The 20,577-nt window shown below is 45.4% G+C and overlaps 1 protein-coding gene across 1 annotated transcript in view; it reads right to left on the bottom strand.

The window, feature by feature from the left end:
• LOC126513228 (alpha-1,6-mannosylglycoprotein 6-beta-N-acetylglucosaminyltransferase A) overlaps positions 1 to 20,577 on the bottom strand; it is a 182,350-nt gene that overhangs the window by 55,921 nt on the left and 105,852 nt on the right. The window contains exon 4 of the mRNA XM_050161490.1: positions 1,211 to 1,287. Coding sequence (XP_050017447.1) covers positions 1,211 to 1,287 — 77 coding nt within the window. The remainder of the gene's footprint in view (positions 1 to 1,210; positions 1,288 to 20,577) is intronic.

A 20,577-nucleotide genomic window follows, 5' to 3' on the forward strand; every position in this document is an offset into this window, starting at 1 on the left:
GGGTGAGGGCATGAGCGGGTGAGGGCATGGTGGGCTGGGTGGCTCAAGCAGTGGCCCACAGGTAGAGCAAAGCCAAAAGTCCCTCTGCCGAGGGCCAGATGACCAAATGCTCAGCCCCTAGAGAATCGGAGCAGATGCTTGCCCAGGCAGAGGAGCTCTGTGTACACACAGCGAGGAGGTGAAGGGCGGGAGCGTGTTAGCAGGACCACAGGGGCCCTTCCACGGCACCCTCGGGAGGTGCCATCGCCAGCAAAGGGCCTGCAAGGCAGAGTGCAGGCCAAGGACCACAGAAGTGTCGATGGACACTGATAGCTCTCCCCAAAGGACACCAGGAAATGTTCCCAGAATCTTTTTGCCATTTTGAATGAGTACTTGAATGACAACCTTTCTCTGAACACCACTGGCCAGGAATGATCTCCTGGAGCAGGTCAAACAAATATGGTTTTTTTCCCAAAAAAGAATATAAGGCAAAACAAAAAAAGTTCAGGAGTCCAGGTGTGTGTGCTGGTAACAGCAGCTCAGGGAACAGCCAGGTCAGCCTACTACGTGGACTCCCTGCCAGTAGTCCTGTCTCAAGGGACAGGTGGATAGTGACTGAGGAATGACACGCAGAGCTGTCCTCTAGCCTCCATAGTACATGTACATACATGTTGACTTGTTGACCTCTAGCCTCCATACATACATGTACATACATGTTGACCTATTGTTCTCTAGCATCCACACGTACATGTACATACATGTTGACCTCTAACCTCCATACATACATGTACATACATGTTGACCTGTACAACTCAGACACACAAGGCCAGGCTGTTGCTCAGTAGGAAGTGCTTCCCAGCATTCGGGAGATCTTGGGCTTGACCTCAGAGTAAAGAATGGCCAAGAGTCTCTGGGTACTCATTTGCATATGCAATCTGGAGAGGGAACAGGCCTCTGGGGATCAGGGAGAAGGAAGGAGTCTAAGGTCGCCTGGAAGTGAAGGGCTGGACAAGACAGAGTGGACACCTGAAGTGATTCAGGTTCTCAGTGTGACCCCGGAGAGCCTCTGCTGACCCACTCCAGGGGAGGGGCAGAGCAGAGAAGGGTCGACCCCCTGCAGTATGGAAACACCTGGAAAGGATCTGCTCCAAGGCTCACTTGTCCACTTGTATCGTTAATAAAGGAGAAAGGTGGAGACTGATGGGATGGATAGGCACAGCCCCTGCCTTACCTTGATTTTCCCCTCGCAGTGGGGATAGCCATCCATAGGAGGCAATACACATTTTTCTTGAACTCCATTAATGATATCTGTAAAGAATAAGAAAGGAACCATGAGATCCACACTACAGATGACCAGCATCACAGTCTGCATAGGCGGAGAGAGAAACTGAAATAGAGAGGTCTACATGGAGCAAGGTTCTGATCCAGGGTGCCTGTCCAGCCCCAGACATGACTGCAGCCACAGCAGGATGCTGCTGCTGGCATACAGGGGCGGCCATCAAGAAGGCTCTGTGAGTTCTTAATAGTCTCGAAAAAGAAAGGTATGTCAGCATCTATAAGATTCGTTTTCTCTTTTTCCCCTTAGCCCCAGTGTGTGCCTGCATTCAGGTACATGAGGGCATACGTGTGCATGTATGTGAGTCCAGCCAATAATCTCAGGTGGCATTCCTCAGGAATATAACGTTATGCAGTTTTTGTTTTATTGTTTTGATATATGGTCGCTCACTGACTTGGAACTCACCATGTAGGCTAGGCTAACTGGCCAACAAGTCCTAGGGTTCTTCTTTTTTTTTTTTTTTTTTTTTTTGAGACAGGATTTCACTTAGCCCTGGCTGTCCTGGAACTCATTCTGTAGAACCGCCTGGCCTTGAACTCACAGAGATCATCCTGCCTCTGCCTCACAAGTGCTGGGATTAAAGGCGTGAGCTGCCTGGCTACAAAGGTTCTTTTGAAGAACTCAATGACCTTGACATTTTACTTAGAACTGAATGGCATCCTATAGGTTAAAAGTACCTGGTTACCTTCCCATCACTGTTTGGAAGGGGTGGTAGGAAGAACAGACAAAAATGAGCCTATAAAACTCCCCCAAACATAGGAACCATGGCCACCTGTAGTCCCACTGGCAACTAAGCCAAATCTCCCTGTCCAGCTCAGTTGCAGACACTAAGGATAAGCATCTTCAGGAGGGAAGGCAACACTCCGCCCCGGCACCTCACACATACTTCCTCTCTCCAGCAAATGCTTTGTGTGTACAACATGGTAGTGTTTCTCCTTGTATACCTCATAGGGACACGCGGCCACTTTATCAGATGGCCCCTGCAGAGTGCTTTCACGGGAGCTCCACCTCTGTTCCAGAGCTTGGCATCAGCCTGAAGCCAGGAATCTCTACATTTAGCCTGGAGAGGCATCCCTTGCCAACATCCTCATTGCCAACCTTGCTATACGAACCAGCAGTAATGGCTCAGAGGGAATCGGTCACAGCGGAAAACCATCTCCGATTAGCAATGACCTCAGGCTACTCATCCTCTGCTTGGCCAGTCTTTGTCTAGGCCTTCTTCAAACCATGAGACGAGGGGATTTCTACAACTAGGTTCTAGACAGATGCTTTAGTTACTCTTCCTGTGGCTGTGACAAAACACCATGACCAAAGGCATCTATAGAAAAGGGTTCATTTGGCTCACAGCCTATCAATCGAGGGGAGCCAAGGCTGGAACTCAAGCAGGGCAGGAATCTGGAGGGACAGCACCGCTTACTGGCTTGCCCCACATGATTTTCTCTGCTTTCTCTCTTATACAGTCCAGGGATCGCCTGCCCAGGGGTGGCAGTGCCCACATCCATCGTTAGTTAAGATAATGTACCACAGGCTTTCCAAATAGCCAATCTTACGGAGGATTCTCTCAATTCCCTCTTCCTACACGTGCTGAGGTTTGTGTGAAGTTGAAAAGCACTAATAAGGACACCACACGTTCTAGGCAGACAATCTTCAGGTCACAAAAAGCTGAGGACTGGAGAAGTCAAGGCTCCACAAGATCTACTTGTAGCCTCACAGGAGACACGGAGTTGAATGTCTCTTGTTTGAAATGCTTGGGACCCTCTGCTTCAGGGTATGCATAGACTTCAAATATGCATAGACTTGCTGTCAGGTTGTATGTTCCTAACAGAATATCTAAAATCTATAACTAGAGTTTTTATTTGGTAATAATATTACTTTATTTCTTTAAGTTCTCATTCATGCACGCACTACATGGTGAGTACACCCCCTCATGCTCCATCACCCCATTTTTCTTCCCTACTTCTCCCACTCCCCCTTTTGCCACAGACAGTTTTAATTCTTCCATATTTCATATGTATACACATACCTACATGACTTTCTGGATCTATACGAGATGTAGAGCCACCAAGGAGAGAGAGCATGGCATGTGTGTGAAACCAGCTTAATTTCCCTAACATGATTCTCTCCAGTTACTTTTTTCTTCTTCTCTTGGCAAACAACACACCATCAACATCCATGGCACTTTGAAAGCTTGCTTTGTATTTCACTGTTTTTATGGGGTTTAGCTTAAAGAGCTGGGAACAGCATCAGCACAGCATTTTCCAGGAAACTCTCAAAGGCGTAATTGCTGACCCTCCACTTTTCCCTGATTCATAAACCTGGAGCCTGGAGAGATGGAAAAGATGCCCGGTGCGACGAGGAAACCAGATCCAAACTCATTAAGCTGTTTCTCTGTGTCAGGCGTCATGAATCTACACCGTTAGGGCTTTTCCCTTTGGTGAGTGTGCATGTGTCTGAGTGTGAGACCATGTGCGAGACATGCCAAGCATGAAGTGTGGAGGTCAGAGGACAACCTCAGGTATCAGTACTCATAGTCCATCTTGTTTGAGACAGGATCTCTTATTTGCTGCTGCATATTGCCAGACTAGCTGGTCCCTGAGCGTCTGTGGATCTCCTGCCTGCACCCCGAATCTTGCCGGAGGAACACAGGTATTACAGACTGCGCCCAGCTGAGCATGGGTACTGGGGAGTGAATTCAGGCCCTCATGACCATGTGGTGAGTGTTTTGCTCACTGAGCCATCTCTCCAGCCCAGATTTTAGGTTCAGGTCAAGATCATTTCCAGCCGACTGTGTCTAGGTATTCATGGGTACACCACTGTAATCACCTCGTTCTCGTTCTGTATGGGAAATGTGAGAGCGAGTGTGGAGGAGTAAACTGATGGAGCATTATTCTGCTTGGAAAGGCCCCTTCGCTGGGCACTTGGACTTGTTAAGTTAGAGCCTGATGCTGTAGTACTGCCTGTGGGGAAACACCGCGGAAACAAACAGAAAATTACATGAAAACACACTGCCAAACAGGGGGCTGGAGAGTCGACTCAGCATGTAAAGCAATTGCTACACAGGAGAGGGGACCCGAGTTCGGATCCCTAGCAGCCATGTCAGACAGGTGTGATGGCCTGCCTAATGCCAGTGATGTGAACTTGGAGACGGGATCCCAGAGCATCCTGGCTAGCTAGAGTGGCCAAATTGGCTATGTCCAACCGGCTCAAGGGAGAGGTTCTACCTCAAACTGCAAGACAGGGAGCAAGCAACAAAGACATGTGGTATCAGCCTCTTCCTTCCACAGGCACGCACACAAGTACATTCACACACATGTCTATGCTGACATACATGTGAACACACGTATATACATGCACACACAGGACATATAACAACACAAACAACATTTCTAAAAACAATTTAATTAAAACCATCACTAGGTATTTCTATTTCTTTTCATCATACACTCTGTTCTTAGGTTCTTGCAGGACTATGGCCTTAATTATGCTTCTATGTTTTAGCAAGCCGTGAAATCAAGTAAGGGACGCTGCAGAAGAGGGACAGGCCAGAGACATGGAGGACAGCGTGATGTGTGTTCTAAATCAAAGTGCTTTACTAGAACAAGCCCAGCCCTAGTTAGAGCGAAGGCAGTCAGCCGCCCCTCTAGGTCTGGAAGGGTTGAAAGGGAAGATAACTAAAGAAAGCCTACGATGCAGGGGAAGAACTACGACTGGACAGCTAGCTGAGCAGGCACTGCTAGCTAAAGGATCATGAACTTCAGGCTCGGAAACCAATGCACTGATTATCACTGCAGGCAATGGGAAAGTTACATGGACTTGTGAAGTTTGGAGACGGCACCAACCTTCACTGACTAGAAAACCAAAAGTGAAACCTGACCATTTCATTTGGGATGTCAAAGATAAAAACCCATTAAGGAGAAGAACATGCTGTGCTCTAAAAGAAAACCGCCACGTAAGATCTTCACAACTGAATAGGATTTTATATCTAACATAATTGTCTAGGATTCAAAATTCATTTTATGCTGGTAACTCAGCTGGTAGAGTGCTTGCCTACCATGCACCAGGTCCCTTCCCTGGCACGGGATAAAGAGGTGTGCTTACAGACTGTAGTCCCAGGGAGAGGAAGGCAAAAGGAACAGAAATTCAGAGTTATCCTTGGCTACCCAGCGAGTTCCTTCCAGCATAAACCCAAGTCCCTCCCATAATGATCCTAATGAGATCCTAATGACATATTTCTGCCAACAAGCCTCCCAACCCCCACAACTTTCCCAAACAGCGCCAACAGCTGGTGAATCACATGCTTAACTACTGAAATACACATGAGAGACAATTCCCATGGCCTATGCAACAAACTCTTGGGAGCCTCTTTCTTCAATCAAGAATTGTTGCAAAACTTTCTCAGAACTTAGTCACCCTTCCTTGGCTAGGTACTGAGACCTGCAATCACCCAAGATCTCATTCAACCTCAGAGCGACCTGAGTAGTAGTCCCTGGGATGCTCGACATCAGACACAGCACACAGACCTCACTGCATCCTTTACTCTATTGCGGCATTATATTCGTCCTGCAGAATGGGTCTTCTCTGTGCCTGCCTTGCCACCCCTACGTAGTTTTATGTCACAGTGCCTGTGGGTGGAAGGTAAGGGACTCTGAGATTACAAGACTTTAGATTTGTGCAACCAGAGAAGCTTGGGTACTTGCCAATGAATAGAATGGGGTCACAGCACAACACGGTGTGTATAAATTCTCAGAGCTCTGGGGCTGGGAGAGAAAACCGAATTTGCAACATGATGTGGATAATCAGGCTCCTTCTGCATAAATCGGCCTCACTTTCTGTAAGGGCATACCTAGTTCCTTATACCATTTTTCCTGCAACAGAATGTTCTTCAGTATTTTAAGTAACAGCGGAAAGAACATGAAATATCCCACACGGGTATTCAGTTACAACAAGTGGGCAAGGCAGTCACTATTATAAATTGGGAGAATGTTAGCTCTGTATTTCAAAAATATTTTTCTACAAACGTTTCACTATTAAAAAAAAGTTTCACTTTCTCTTCCAAGAAAAAATAGCTTTTCTACATGTTATTTTAAAAATAAGATATAAACTGACATGTTGAGACATTCTTGCTGTCGATTCTGATGAGAATATGAAACTGTGAAGTAGGTGGAAAATATTAAGAATTCGAAGTGATACTGGCCACCACTGGATGGCATTCTCAGGTTGCGCCGTGGGTGATTTTTAGGGCTACTCAACTACTCTCTTTTTACAATACACAAGAAAGGGCAAGAGCCTTTCAGAACCCCGTATCCCACAGGCAGTTCGCAGAGGAAGGAATGCAGCAGGTAGCTGTCCTTGTGGAACCGTGGCAGCCCCTAAAATGTGCACTCGTACTTCTTTTTTTCAGCCCCACAAATGTCCAGGGCTTTTGCTTTTTATTAAGTAAAAAAACTAGAAAGATTTACTCTACACATGTGTGCATTTGTATTTCTTATAAATGGGGAAGAAAAGAAAATAATATAGGATTAGAGACTATGGGAGAAGATTGGCAATGTCCTTAAGCTATATTAAGTACAAATTACGTTTTACAAGCCTTCATTGAAACATGTGAATCAATTAAGAAAAGCAGTCAAGGCTGGGCCCACCTTTAATCAACGTAGAGGCAGAGGCAAGTGGATCTCTGTGCATTCTAAGTTAGCCTGGTCAACCCAGGTGAGTTCCAGGGAGGCCAGGGCTACGTAAGGATGGGTGGGGAGATAAAGATAAGAAAGCAAAGGTCAGGGTTCCCTGCCCTGTGGGAAGTCCAAGGACCACCCACCTCCATCCAGGTCTAGTAAGGTGAGCATCCAAACTGCCTAGGCTCCCACAAAGCCAGTACATGCAGTAGGATCAAAAACCCATTGCCATTGCTCTTGAGTTCTCAGTAGTCCTCATTGTCCACTATGTTCAGTGAGACCGGTTTTATCCCAGGCTTTTTCAGACCCAGGCCAGCTGGCCTTGGTTTGCTCTTTGAGCTGACGAGGGAGGGGGGCTTAATTTGGGGAGGGGGAGGGAAATGGGAGGCGGTGGTGGGGAAGAGACAGAAATCTTTAATCAATAAATCAATCAATGAATCAATCAATAAAAAAAGTAAAAAAAAAAAAGAAAGCAAAGGTCAGCAACCTGGCTCGGCAGGAAAAGGTGCTTTATGCCCACCCTGTGATCTAAGTGTGACCCCTAGGACCCACAAAGGTGGAAGCAGAAAACTGACTCTGACTTCCACGTGTGCCACGTGTGTGCCACGCGTGTGCCACGTGTGTACCGTGGCACACGAACTTTTCTTCACAAAATACATACATATTTAAAAAATCAACATAGTCAGCTTCAGATGACATGAATGCCACAGAGAGCTGACAAGGAATTCAAAGCAGCTACGATAAGATCGAAGACAAAAGAAAACAATCCACAACTAAAAGAATCCTCAGCAGAGAAATGAATGCTTGGAAGACACACACACACACACACACACACACACACACACACACACGCACACACAAAGGATTTGAGAGATGTAAAGCAGACTACCTGAAATGGGAAATTCACGACTAAAGTAATACTAAACTAGAGACAGCTGAAGAACAGACCAATGGATTAGAAAACAATTGAAATGGACCATAAAGGATGAAGGAAGTAATATAAGCAAAGCCCGTGACATGGGAGAAGATGGACAAACGGACACCAAGAGAGAGCATTCTGATGCTTAGCTTTAACTGTCAAGGTCATACAGAGAGAACATGGAAGTCTCAACGACCCACTGTCTGTCAGGTTGGCCTGTGGACATTTATTTGGGTTAACCGAGACTGGACGACCTGGCCAGCCTGACTGTGAGCCGCAGTTTCAAGGCATGGGCCCTAGACTCTATAAAGAGAACACTACAGCCAGCAGGAATGCAGGCAGCTAGCAGGCATGCAGGTAATCCTCTCTGCCCTTGGTTGTGGGAGGGACTAGCTGCTTCAAGTCGCCTTTAAGTCCCTACAATGAGGGGCCAGAACCTAGAATTTAAGTCAAACCAACCCATTCTCCACTGAGCTGCACTTTGTCAGAGTATTTTTTACCATAGCAACAGAAAGGAAACGAGAACAAATGGAAAAGAAAAATGTTTGAAGAAATAATAGCCAACAACTTTCCAACTTTATTTTTAAAAAAAAAATCGTTAACTTCAGATCTAATAATTCAGTGACTCACACAGAAGGCAGAGACAATTATGTTTGTTATAACCAAACTGCTAAAGGTCAAAGACGATGAAAAACGTTAAAGGCAACGAAAGAAAAACAAGACACATTACATAAAAGGCAATAAAGACAGCAACACCACCTGACTTATCAGAAGAGCTGAAACCAAACAAAACAAAGCAGATTTGCTGTGTAAGTATTCAGAGAAAACTTACTGTTAGCTCCGAATGTTAGCTACATCCTTGAAAAATGCCAGCCAAAGATAAATAAATAAACAATGCCATTTTTAGAAAAGAAAATGAGAAATTGTACCATTTGCAGAACTGTACAGCAAAAAAAAAAAATAAGAAGAAATCCTTGGGGTTGAAAAGGAAATGCAATCAGATAATACTGTGAGTCTACAAGGAAATGGAAAAATCAGAGACGCTAGTATAGGGCTGGAGGCATGCATGGGTAGACTGCTGGCTGTCAAGAGCAAGAACCTGTGGGGGTTTTTGTTTGTTTTGTTTCACTTTGTTTTCCTTGTACACAGAAAAAGCTGAGTGTAGCACTGTATGCTTGTGACCCCAGCATGAGCGAGGCAGAGACGGGATCCCAAGAGTTTTAGCCTGTCTGTCTAATAAAATAGGAGAGATCCAGACCAATGAGAGACCCAGCCACTAAATAAATGGAGGGAAAGAAAAAGAGGGAGGGGGGAGGGAGAGAGGGAGGGGGAGGGAGAGAAATGGTAGAGGAAGACCCCCAACACTGGCATCTGCCTTCCACAGGCACACACATCCGTGTGTACACACTCACACACAGGAGAAATGTTAATATATTTCAAGTACAAAACTAAGGGGTTTTTTTTTTGTTTGTTTGGATTGGTTTTCTTGTGTGTGTCGCTTCTTCTCCTTCTTCTCTTTCTTCTTCTTTTTCATTTTTCCTTTTTGAGACAAGGTCTCTCTTGTAACTTGGGCTGTTTTGGGTCTTACTATATAGACCAGATTGGCTTTGAACTTAGAAATACCTGCCTGCCTCTATGTCTCAAATACTATGATTAGAGGTATGTCCCACCAGCCACCAGGCCCAGCTTCTCCTTTATTTCTTTTATCATGTTTCTACTTAATACAAAAAACATAATAGGGAGTAATGAGGATTAAGAGATTTCTAGACATACCTAAGTACAATACTCGAAAGGATGGTTGATCAACATGAATTAAACACGAGCTTGTAATATCATAGCCCATTTATCTTTATGGGATATCTGCCAAGGACCCCAGTGTTTTCATGAAACCAGGGTCTACATACACTGTGCCTTCTAATCTATATGCATATGACAATATGTCATTTACAAATTAGGTAGAGCAAGATTAACAATAACTAAGGATAAAATTCAATTATCACAATATACTCTAGCCAAAGCTATTTAGTGTATATAGAAATTATAGAGGATTTGTTCTTCTTAAAAGAGATTTAGCCAGGTGTGGTGAAGCATGCCTTTAGTCCCAGCACAGTGGAAGCTGTGCAAAGTGGATCTGAGTGTGAGGCCAGTCAGGCCTACATAGCAAGCTCTAGACCAGCCAAGACTACACAGTAAAACCCTGTCTCAAAAGAAAAAAAATGCCAGAAAGATGATACTTTTATTTTTATCTATTTGTGTATCTATGTAGGTGTTTACACCTTTAAATGTGGTGCCCCTGGAGGCCAGAACTGGAGTTACGGGTGACTATGAGCAGCCTGAAAGATACTGGGAACAAACTGGGTCCTCTGGAAAGGTCTGAAGAGCTCTTAAGCCCTGAGTCGTCTCTCCAGACCTCGGAGGATTTGTTCTTAATGGAGATCTTAAAAACCTTAGCACACACATTCTTTCTTTGTTTAAGTCAAGAGTTTACGGATTTTCCCTCAAAGGAAGTCCTTCAAGACGTCTCTTAGCCATACAGGAATGGCAGTGTTTTAACTCCCAAGCTTTGGGCCATTATTAAGTAAAATAAGGGCTACTTGAACACAACACTGCGCTGGGATGATTGCTAAGAGACTAGCTGCTGGGCAGCATCCATGGCCGTGAATCACGGTGGGTCCCTTCTAGGAAGGATAGCGCAAGAACTCATCGTACTGCGCGGGACTTCAAAAGCACTAATTATTTCTGCAATTTTCCCATTTACTCGCACAACGTAAAAGCTGCTGATTATTTCTGGAATTTCCCATTAACCTTTCTAGATCACAGTTAACCCACATAACTGAACCTAATCCAAAGCAAAACCATACATCAGGGCGGGTACTGTTAAGTCTAGGCAGGCTGTATGTCCCAGCTTCACTGCTGTTGCTCTGATAATGTGCCCTGGCCCACAGCGACAGCGGGGAGAAAGGGCTTATTTGGCTTCCCATCCCAGGTTACATAAAATCATCATTTCAGGTAAGCTGATGGAGGAGGGTCATCTTTCTATCTGTTGTTTCATTGGTTAAATAAAGAAACTGCCTTGGCCCTTTAATAGGACATAAAATTAGGTGGGCGGAGAAAACAGAACAGAATGCTGGGAGAAAGAAGCTGAGTGAGGGAGTCTCCATGATTCCCACTCCTGACACAGCCACAGGTTAAGCCCTTCCCTGGTAAGCCACCTCGTGGGCTACACAGATTATTAGAAATGGGTTAGGTCAATATGTAAGAGTTAGCCAATAAGAGGCTGTAACTAACGGGCCAGGCAGTGTTTAAAAGAATACAGTTTCCGTGTAATTATTTCTGGTATAGCTGGGTGGCAGGACGCAGCCCAGCCCGCCAATCATATTACAACAGTAAGCCGAGGCAGGAGTTCAAGCATTCTATCCACGGTCAAAAACAGAGAAAAACCAATACACCCCTACTGCATGCTCGCTGCTTCCTTAGCCCTTATCCTATACAATGCAGGACACACCCCAAATACACTTAGGGAAGGGTGTCACCCACAGGGGGCTATGGCTTCCTACATCTATTAACAATCAAGATATACCCACCAACCCCTAGACATGTCCATGGGCTAACCTGATCTAGGTTAACCCATCCCTGAGATTCTCTTCCCAGGTGTCCCTGGGCTATGTCAAGGTGACAACATACACTCTCACACAAGTACTAAGAAAGCACATTGTGATATGCCCGACGGGGGCTGGTAAACACCCTTCATCCCAGTCTAGATCTGCAAACTGCCTACTTTTCTATGTAAAGCTGTGTTTCAGGCGATGCCATTCGGTCATATTTCCACAGCTGATATACGCACTATAATGATGGTTCTACAGCTGCAAGGAGTTTAGGACCCTCGCGGGATTAAAACAGCTCAGAGTCAGTCCTTTGAGTGCACGGAGTCTACTACTGAGTTGGTTTTTCTTCGTGTCTACGTGATAGAACTGGTAATGACTCAATTGGAGGCTCTCCCCAATCCCGCTCTGCACTTCTGCACACGATTCACACCTCAAAACCAAAACCAAAACCGTGTGTGCCTCTGTGAGGAGGCCAGGCTGACGTCAGGTGTCTTCACCAACTGCTCTCCATTATTATTTTTTTTTTACACTTTATCGTTTTCAATTGAGCTATACATTTCTCCCCACTCCCCTTCATGGGCATGCATTGTGAGCACATTCAACTCCCTTTACTCTCTTCTGTTCCACTTCCTTTACCCTGAACCCCTCTTCCCAACTAGTCCCCAAGGGCTACACAATTAAGGAAACGGCACAGCCTCCTGGAACGATAGTATCTCCACAGGAAGGGCGGCTTCACGGGCACCTCCGCTATCCATAGCGGAAAGTTGGAAGGCCAGGTCCACAGTATCCACAGCTGCCACACATTCATGGCTTCCATTGCCACGCCGTATCCGGATGGCCACTATTTCACAGCGCTCTTCCTCTTCCTCATCCTCCAGCTCCTAAACTTTTTCTTCATCTTCTTCTATAATGCTCCCTGGGCCTTGGGAGTAGGGGGACACATTTTATTTCTTGAGAAAGGATCTCTCACTGGGCCTAGGATTTGGAGCAGGCCAATGAGCTCGGTCTCCACTTAGCTTTTTTTTGACATGTATTCTAGGGGTTGAACTCGGATCCTCATGCTTGTGTAGCAAGCATTTTACTGACTAAACCATCCCTTCAGCTGCCAGCCTACCCATCCTCTCCTCTAGTTCCAATTTGTCCTTCCAGCCCTGTGAGTGTCAAACCCGTCAACAGACACAAAGACAACAGCCCTTGCAGACACTGTTAAAGTAGCTTCCACACCTGCGTGAAGCCAAATCCCTTTAACAAATTCCTTGATGTACACACATTCTCTGCTGAGTTAATCTCCACTAATACAAATAGAGGAAAGTTTAAAAGCCAAAGTTAGTGCTTAGAAAAGATGAACAGCATATATAAGTCCTGCTATTGAGAATAACTGAGAAGAGGGGAAAAAATAAACAGCAATGGGAAGTACGGAAGGACAACCCTACACACTCCAAAGCTGTACAAGAAGACCGAGAGGCAGAAGAACTACCTTACTATTTAGGTAATGTGACAGGCTCGTGGGTCTATGTCAGGGTAATTCATTAGACCGCACAAACTGGAAACAGCTCGCATGCTCAACACCCACAGAATCGATAAGTCAACTATGTTATGCTCAGACAACTGAACATTACTCTCTGATTAAAACCCCAATATATGCAACAAGGCAAATATACCTGAAAAACCTCATGCCGGGCTTAATGAAGCCCTTCTCTACATGTTCATACTCTAAAATTGTGTTTCTAGGAAGGCAAGAGGAGGCAAAATTAGTGTACAGTGATAGACATCAGAGTGACAACTGCTTTCCTGGGACAGACAGACAGAGGAGGCATGAAAGACCACTGGGATGATGGACGTTTTCTTCACCTTGCCTGCTCTGCTGCTGAGATGCATGGATACACTTGATAAAGCTCACCAAACTGTGCACTTAAGAGCTGCGCCTTGCATTATACAGAATTCTGCTCACACAAGCTTTAACTAAGCGGTGTTGAAAAAGTATGCTTTTTGTTTTCCGATTGCCATTTTTTAAACCCCTTTATAGCCAGCTTTCAATGTACTGCCCTGGGCTTGTGGAGCTCAGAGTTCAAGCTCCAATTTCCATTGGAAGCAAGGGCAGTGATGTCAAGCAGAATAGAACGGGGACCTTAGTGTCAAGCAGAACCTGCTTATAAAGTGGTGTTTTGTTTTGATTTTCAAGACAGGGTGTCTCTGTAGCTTTGGAGCCTGTCCTGGAACTAGCTCTTGTAGACCAGGCTCGAACTCACAGAGGTTCACCTGCCTCTGCCTCCCAAGCACCTAGGCTAAAGGCGTGCGCCACCACCGCTGGGCTACAAAGTGTTTTACTGTCAGTGGCAGCACTGAGGTGTCCCCGGTGGGAGTGGGTGAGTTTACTGTGTGTTTACAGTTCCTAGCCTGAGCCCAGAAGGGTTTCAGTAATAATCTTTACTCCCAAAGGAAACAGCATGGGGGCAGAGTCACCGGCACCCAGCACCCTCAAAGGCTGAGAGGAAGAAAGGCTGTGATTTCCCTCCCACTCCCGTCTGCAGACTTTGACAGACGTCAGCCAGCCACTTGACAATGTGCAATCTCGTTTCTCAGCTGACTCGCAGTACCTGGTTTTCTGCCTCACACGTGGGTCTCCAAAAATAGCCTCGAATGGATAAGACGGTCTAAATGAGGGACCTGGGAGAAGTCATCGAGAATTTAAATTTTCCCAGCACCGACGTCAACTTGCCAGGATCTGGATTCACCTAGGATCACTGTGGGCATGTCTGTGAGGGAGTTTCTAGGCTGGCTTGGCTGAGACCGGAAGACCTATCTTAACTGTGGGGGACATCATTCTCTGGGCTGAGGTCCTGGGCTGAATGAAGGGGATAAAGCGAGCTGAGCACCAGCGTCCATCTCTCTCTTTCTGACTGTGGACACCATGTGACCAGCCTCATGCTTCTGCCATCATGTTTTCCCCACCATGATGGACTGTACCCTCACACCATGTACCCAGAGAAACCCTTCCTCCCTATGTTGCTTTTGTCAATGAGGAAAGCAAGGGATGCGTCCAGCTAGAAAACCAAGTGAACAGAGTTCAGCTGCTTCCTGCAAAAGTCACACCCAATAATCAAAAGGTATGGGGAGTCCATTCCTTCTTCACTTCGGATCGTCTCATTAGAATACAGAAGTGAACCGAATCTAAACCTCTGCGAAAGAGGAGTCACCAGTGGCCTCCACGTCACGTGACACACACTTTACAAGATGAGTGGAGAGATGCGTGGTCACAGCACGGTTATGGGAAAGGCAAGGAGAGATGTGTTAAGAAGGAAGCTTTTTGTGTGTTTGAAGGAAGAGTAACGGTTAGTATTGTTGATTTGACAGGCTCTACAATTACCAAGGAGAGAAATCTCCGCACATGCCTGAGAAGGAACATTCAAGTTTGGTTAACTGAGCTGGGAAGAAGCATCATCACATGGACTGGGGTCCTGGACTAAATGAAAGGAGAAAGTGAGACAGGCTTGGTGGCGGTGGTGGGTGCAGCACACGCCTTGAATCCCAGCACTCGGGAGGCAGAGACAGGCGGAGCTCTACAGACAGAGAATTCTAGGACAGCTAGGGCTGTTACACAGAGAAACGCTATCTTGAAAAAAAGCAAAAAAATTTTTTTTCTGGTTTCCTACTAGTTTCTCTTAGTTTGCTTCTATGTTTGCATACAGGTACAAAGTCATGCCTGAGTGGTCAGCTTGGACCCTCCCAGATTCGTAGATGCTAATTTATGGACAGCTAATTAAAACCCTTATTACTGTCTCACTTCCTGGGTCTCCCTAATAAATCCTGGCTCATCCCCTAGTTTAAAGCTTGGCCTAATCCAGAGAGCATCCTCAGTCCAGGTGGTGGTCAGGTTCCCACTGTCACCAGCTGTGACACTGGAGGCGGGAGTTTTCTGCACACTGCTCCAAATTAGGTCAATTCCATTTATCAATGAAGCTGCCGGTGTTCCCAGCATGTCTTGCCCAGCTTCCAAGGCCAGGTTTGGTGGGTGGCAGCAACTCCAGGCAAAAAGGCTCTTGTACAGATTTACGAGCTTGTCTGGAGGCGTTACTTCTCAATTTGGCAGGTGTCTTCAGCCAACTGCCAAAGCTCTAAAATGGCGGCATTTCAGAATCCCATCCAGATTCATAACTTATCTCTTTGTTTTAAATTTTTATTTTGTTTTTTAAAAAATATTTTCCTATTTATTTGTACACATATTACATGTGTGTGATGTGTGTGGTGTTGCACATGGAGTGTGTGGGGTGGGAGGGGAGTAGTCAGGGGACAAGTTGTGAGAGTTGAGTTTCTCCTTTCATCACGTGGGTTCCGAGGTTAAATTCAGGTCACTGGGCTTGACAGCAAGTGCCTTTCCCTGCTAAGCCATCTTGCTGGACCCTTAATTTTTATTTTTTTGCTGAGGATTTTCCAGGCTATTTTCCTTCCACCACACTGAAAGACCTGCCTCCAAACACTAAGACTACAGAAAGAACTATACTTGCTATGAAACTTATAATCATAATTATCATTTAACCTTCCTTATATGGGTTCTACAGATATTACTATGGGAATATTACTTTTTTTTCTCATTCTAATCAAATATCAAGTCTAATACAGAAAAGAAAGGAAAGCAAAGAAAACTAACAGAAGACAGAGGGTAAAATTAAATAGATTAACATCTACAGAATACAGTCTGTCATAACTCAATTTCCACTGTCTCGTGTACTCTATACAAATACAGAAAGTGATTTTTCTTTCTTTCAGGCAATTAAAAAATGAACTTTGTAAAATGAAATGGAGGAACGTAAGAGAGGGTAAGAGGGAGAAACGAAACCTTAAGCTTTAGTCACGGGCCACAAGGAGGGAAAAAAGATGAGTATTTAACCTTCCATCAATAAAAGTGGGAGCCAAAGACATTAAGAACAGGAAACACACAAGGACTAACCAAGTGAGCCAGGCAGCCACTCCCTCAATACCAAGCCAAGTAATTGATATTTAGTGCTTATTTAGTGCCCACAAATTCCAGACTCTGTCTCCTAGTTCTTATATGTCTCTGCTTGTTACATAGAGACACACCCATGGCGGGTGTGTAAATTCTCTGCCACTTTTTAAAAGTATCAGGAGGCCATCCTTAGTTCCCCATGAAATGTAACGATTCTTGTCTGGCCCCGCCCTCCTCTCTCAACCCTACCTCTTGGCCTCAGTGACCAGCATCACGCTATTCCTGTTCTAGGAGTCAAAACTCAGTTCAGAACCACCATGTTACGTGGGGGGCGGTCAGATGTCAGTAGCTAAAACTCTCTGCTATCTGAAGAATCTCACCTCTCCTTTCCACCTCCCACAAAAAAGCTGCAGTTGTTTTCGCTTCCCACTAAGACTCATCAAAGACTCTGGAGCTTGGAAACTATGTTGTGAAACGATGTCAGCCATCCATCCCACACCGAAGCAAAATTAACATGAAGACAGGGGAGCATTTGTTGGGCCAAGATTAAGCAGCTGAACCAAAACAGAGACTTGAACTTGGCAAAACCCAGGCTTCCGGAAACAACTCTTGTTGGGTATCTGAGGCTGCCCAAAAGAATCGTCGATGGTTTCCAACTGAAACTCAGAGCAGTCCTTTTTCTGGTTGGCTCATGCCAAGAACAGCGGCGGCAAGCCAGGAGCCAGACAGGACTGTTGCGCTTGCCATCCTCTGGGAAAGTCTAGATAATAAATCAAGATGGAATGAATCTTTAGTAGAGCGGTAATAAAACTACCGATTAGCATTACCACGGAGACAAGCAAGAAGAAAGGGGAGAGCTGCTGACAGGAAATATTGTCAACACCATCAAGACAGTTTTCCAATTATAACGTATTTCCTATCTCTACTGCTTACAAATGACTACATCAAGACTCCAAAACATCTCGCTTTCCCTGCCTGAGCTGTGAAAGCCATGTAGCTGGTTAGGCTACCACATTCCCAACTCCACTGCCAACTATAGCAGACACTTCCAGCATAATCCAGAGATAGTCAACTCATGGGAACTTTAACCACAGATGCTAGATATTTCTGGCTATTTCCTTGTTCGTTTCCAATATTCATGAACTAATAAACAGCCTCCAAATGTCAGCGAACATCTGGGGCATCCAAAATTATATTTCTTGGACCAGCCTCTCATAAAACCACAGCCCTCAGCCTAAATTCCTACAACAGGCCTTGACCAGCAGTGGCCTACAGCTCAGACAAAGGTTACTTTAGGGCATAGTGGTCGTTAATCCTCATTTGTTAATCTGGCTGGATTTAGAGTCTCCATGGAAACACACCTCTGGTTGTATCCGCAGAAGTTTAACTGACAGAGAAGCCCCAGCATGAGTGTGGGCAGCACCATCCTATAACTGTGGTGCTGAATTGAATGATAAGGAGAAAGTAAGCTGAGCACAAGAGTCCATCTCTCTCTGCTTCCTGACTGTGGATGCCCTGTGACCAGCTTTCTCCTGATACCATGGCTCTCCTCATCACGGACTATATCCTCAAACTGAGCAAAATAAGCCCTTACATCCTTTAGTTGCTGTCAAATATTTTGGTCACAAAAAGGAGAAAAGCAAGTAATTCAGTTTGTGTGTGTGTGTGTGTGTGTGTGTGTGTAACTTTGTCTCAGAAATACGTATATCATATACTGAATACTTAGCAGTTTTGGAGGCAAATAAAATCCCTAAGTTAAGACTTTAAACTAAGGCTTATAAAATGGGGGGGAGAGGAAAGTAGATGAAAACTCTGGGACGAGGGAGAGAGTTCAGTTGGTAAAGGGCTTGCCATGAAAGCATGAGGATCTGAGTTCGATCCCTACAGTCAACATGTGTAGTGATATTTCATTTGTATTTTAACAAATAAACCTTGCCTGAAGATCAGAGAGTAAAACAGCCCCCACCGGTCAGTCTTACAGACCAGACAGTGGTGACATATACTCTTAATTCCAGTTGCCACACTAGTTTACCATAAAAACCAGGCTGTGCGCGTCTTTAATCCCAGTGGTGCTTGCCTCTAACCCCAGCCTTAGAGAGGAATATAATATGGGAGGAGACAGCTCACAGACACAGTCTCATTCTGAGATTCCTGGAGGCAGGATGGCCACTTTCGGACCGAGGTAGAGGTAAGAGCAAATGGCTAGCTGTTTTGCTTTTCTATCCTTCAGGTTGGACCCCAATTTCTGACTCTGGGTTTTTATTAACTGTGCTACAAACATGAAAACCCTAGGTGTAATGCCAGGTGGTGGTGGTGGCACACACCTTTAATCCCAGCACTCAGGAGGCAGAGGGAGGTGGATCTCTGAAAATTGGAAGCCAGCTTGATCTACAGAGTGAGTTTCTGGAAAGCTAAGTCTACAGAGAGAAGCCATGTCTCGAAAAGGGAAATCCCAGGTGTGATGATGTGTGTTTGCAATCCTAGTTGTGGAGAGGCAGAGGGAGGCCCAAAGCTCACCTACCTGCCAGGTGAGCCTAACGGGTGAGCTCCTAGCTAATAAGAGACCCTGTCTCAAAGGAAGTAGATAGCATTCCTAAAAATAATGCTTGAATTTGTCCTCTGGTCCATATATATGCATGCATATCTGAACACTTGCTGTGCACATGCGTACACACACACACACACACACACACACACACACACACACACACACAATGAATACAGTTAACCGTCTTCCCGGAAGAGGGTCTGCAAAGGACAGCGAGTGCATTAGCTGTCAGTCAATACCAGAAAACAGAGCAGATGGGCACCCACAGAAGGGAGATGCTGACTACTAATGCTTGCAGACTTCTCATCCTTACACCAGAACCACAGCACAGGCGACCAGCGAGCACTGGAAGCCAAGGGCCCACTGATAATGCATCCATTTGCAATTTAATGAATCCCTGGGGCATTTCAATTTTCCTATTTTTCCACTCAGCGGACGATAAGGCTTACGATATACATGTTATGAAAACAAGTGAGAGAGGCAAGACTACACAGTGTTAGCTCGGTGCTTCAGCATGAAAAGAGAGCAGGCTCCTTTTCTGGGTGAAGGTCTGTTAGGGACCTGCACTCACTTGGAGGCATGCCTGCCTGGTTGCTGTTTTTACACTGACAACAACAGATAATGCCCTGAGCCAGGCACACATCTGGGGAGGCCCCGCACCTCTGGAAAGCTACTTAGAGACTTCAGCATGAAAAAATGGCTACCCAGGCACCTGCCTATTCCTACCAGCTCTGGTGTCTGACTCAAGCACAGGAAGTCTCAAAGGTGGCAAGAGCAGAAAGTCATGTGACTGGCTTTGATAATGACTTTGTGGAGGTCAGGGAAAGCTGGGGCTCAATCTCTGGCTATGGGAGCTTTGCAGGAGACATAGCCCTCCTGGAGATGTGTCCCAAGCCGATATGTATAGATGTAGATCTTTATTAATGGGGAGCAAAAGAAGGTGGTGATGTCTAAGGCCCTGAACAGTAGGAGCCAAGGGAAAAGGGCTAACCCTAAATTCTATTAAAGCCATAGCAGATCAAAATGGAAAGCCTTAGAGAGAGACAGACACACCTGTACCAAAAACCAAATCAAGCCAAACAACAACCAAAAAACAAAATAAAACCCCCATAACAAAAACAAACAAACACGCACACAGAGGTTAGGAGGAAGACTCAATTGGTAAGATGTCTACTTGAGTTGAGTTTGATCTCCCAGCAGTCATGTAAAAAAATAAATAAATAAAAACTAGGGCACAATAAAGCATGCCTGTAATCCCGGGGCTAGGTGAGGACCCCTGGGACTAAGCACCAGGAAATCTAGTCAAATTAGACACCCCAGGCACAGATCCTATCTCAAAGAATAAGGTGCAAAGCAACTGAGGAAGGCACTTGACCTCTGGCCTCCACATATATGCACTCACAGTGAATACACATTCACACACACACACACCAAAGCCACCTGCACCCACACACCAGAACCTGTAGGAGGAGAACACTCTCAGTGACTAAATGAGAGATAAACAGTCTGCACCCTTGGGAGACAGCTAAGTGGGCCAAGTGCCTGCTGTGGAAGCATGAGGACCAGGCTGGGATCC

The sequence above is a fragment of the Alexandromys fortis genome, unplaced genomic scaffold (genome assembly GCF_014885135.2).
Source record: "Alexandromys fortis isolate MF-2015 unplaced genomic scaffold, M_Fortis_MF-2015_v1.1 scaffold_109, whole genome shotgun sequence".
NCBI lineage: Eukaryota > Metazoa > Chordata > Mammalia > Rodentia > Cricetidae > Alexandromys > Alexandromys fortis.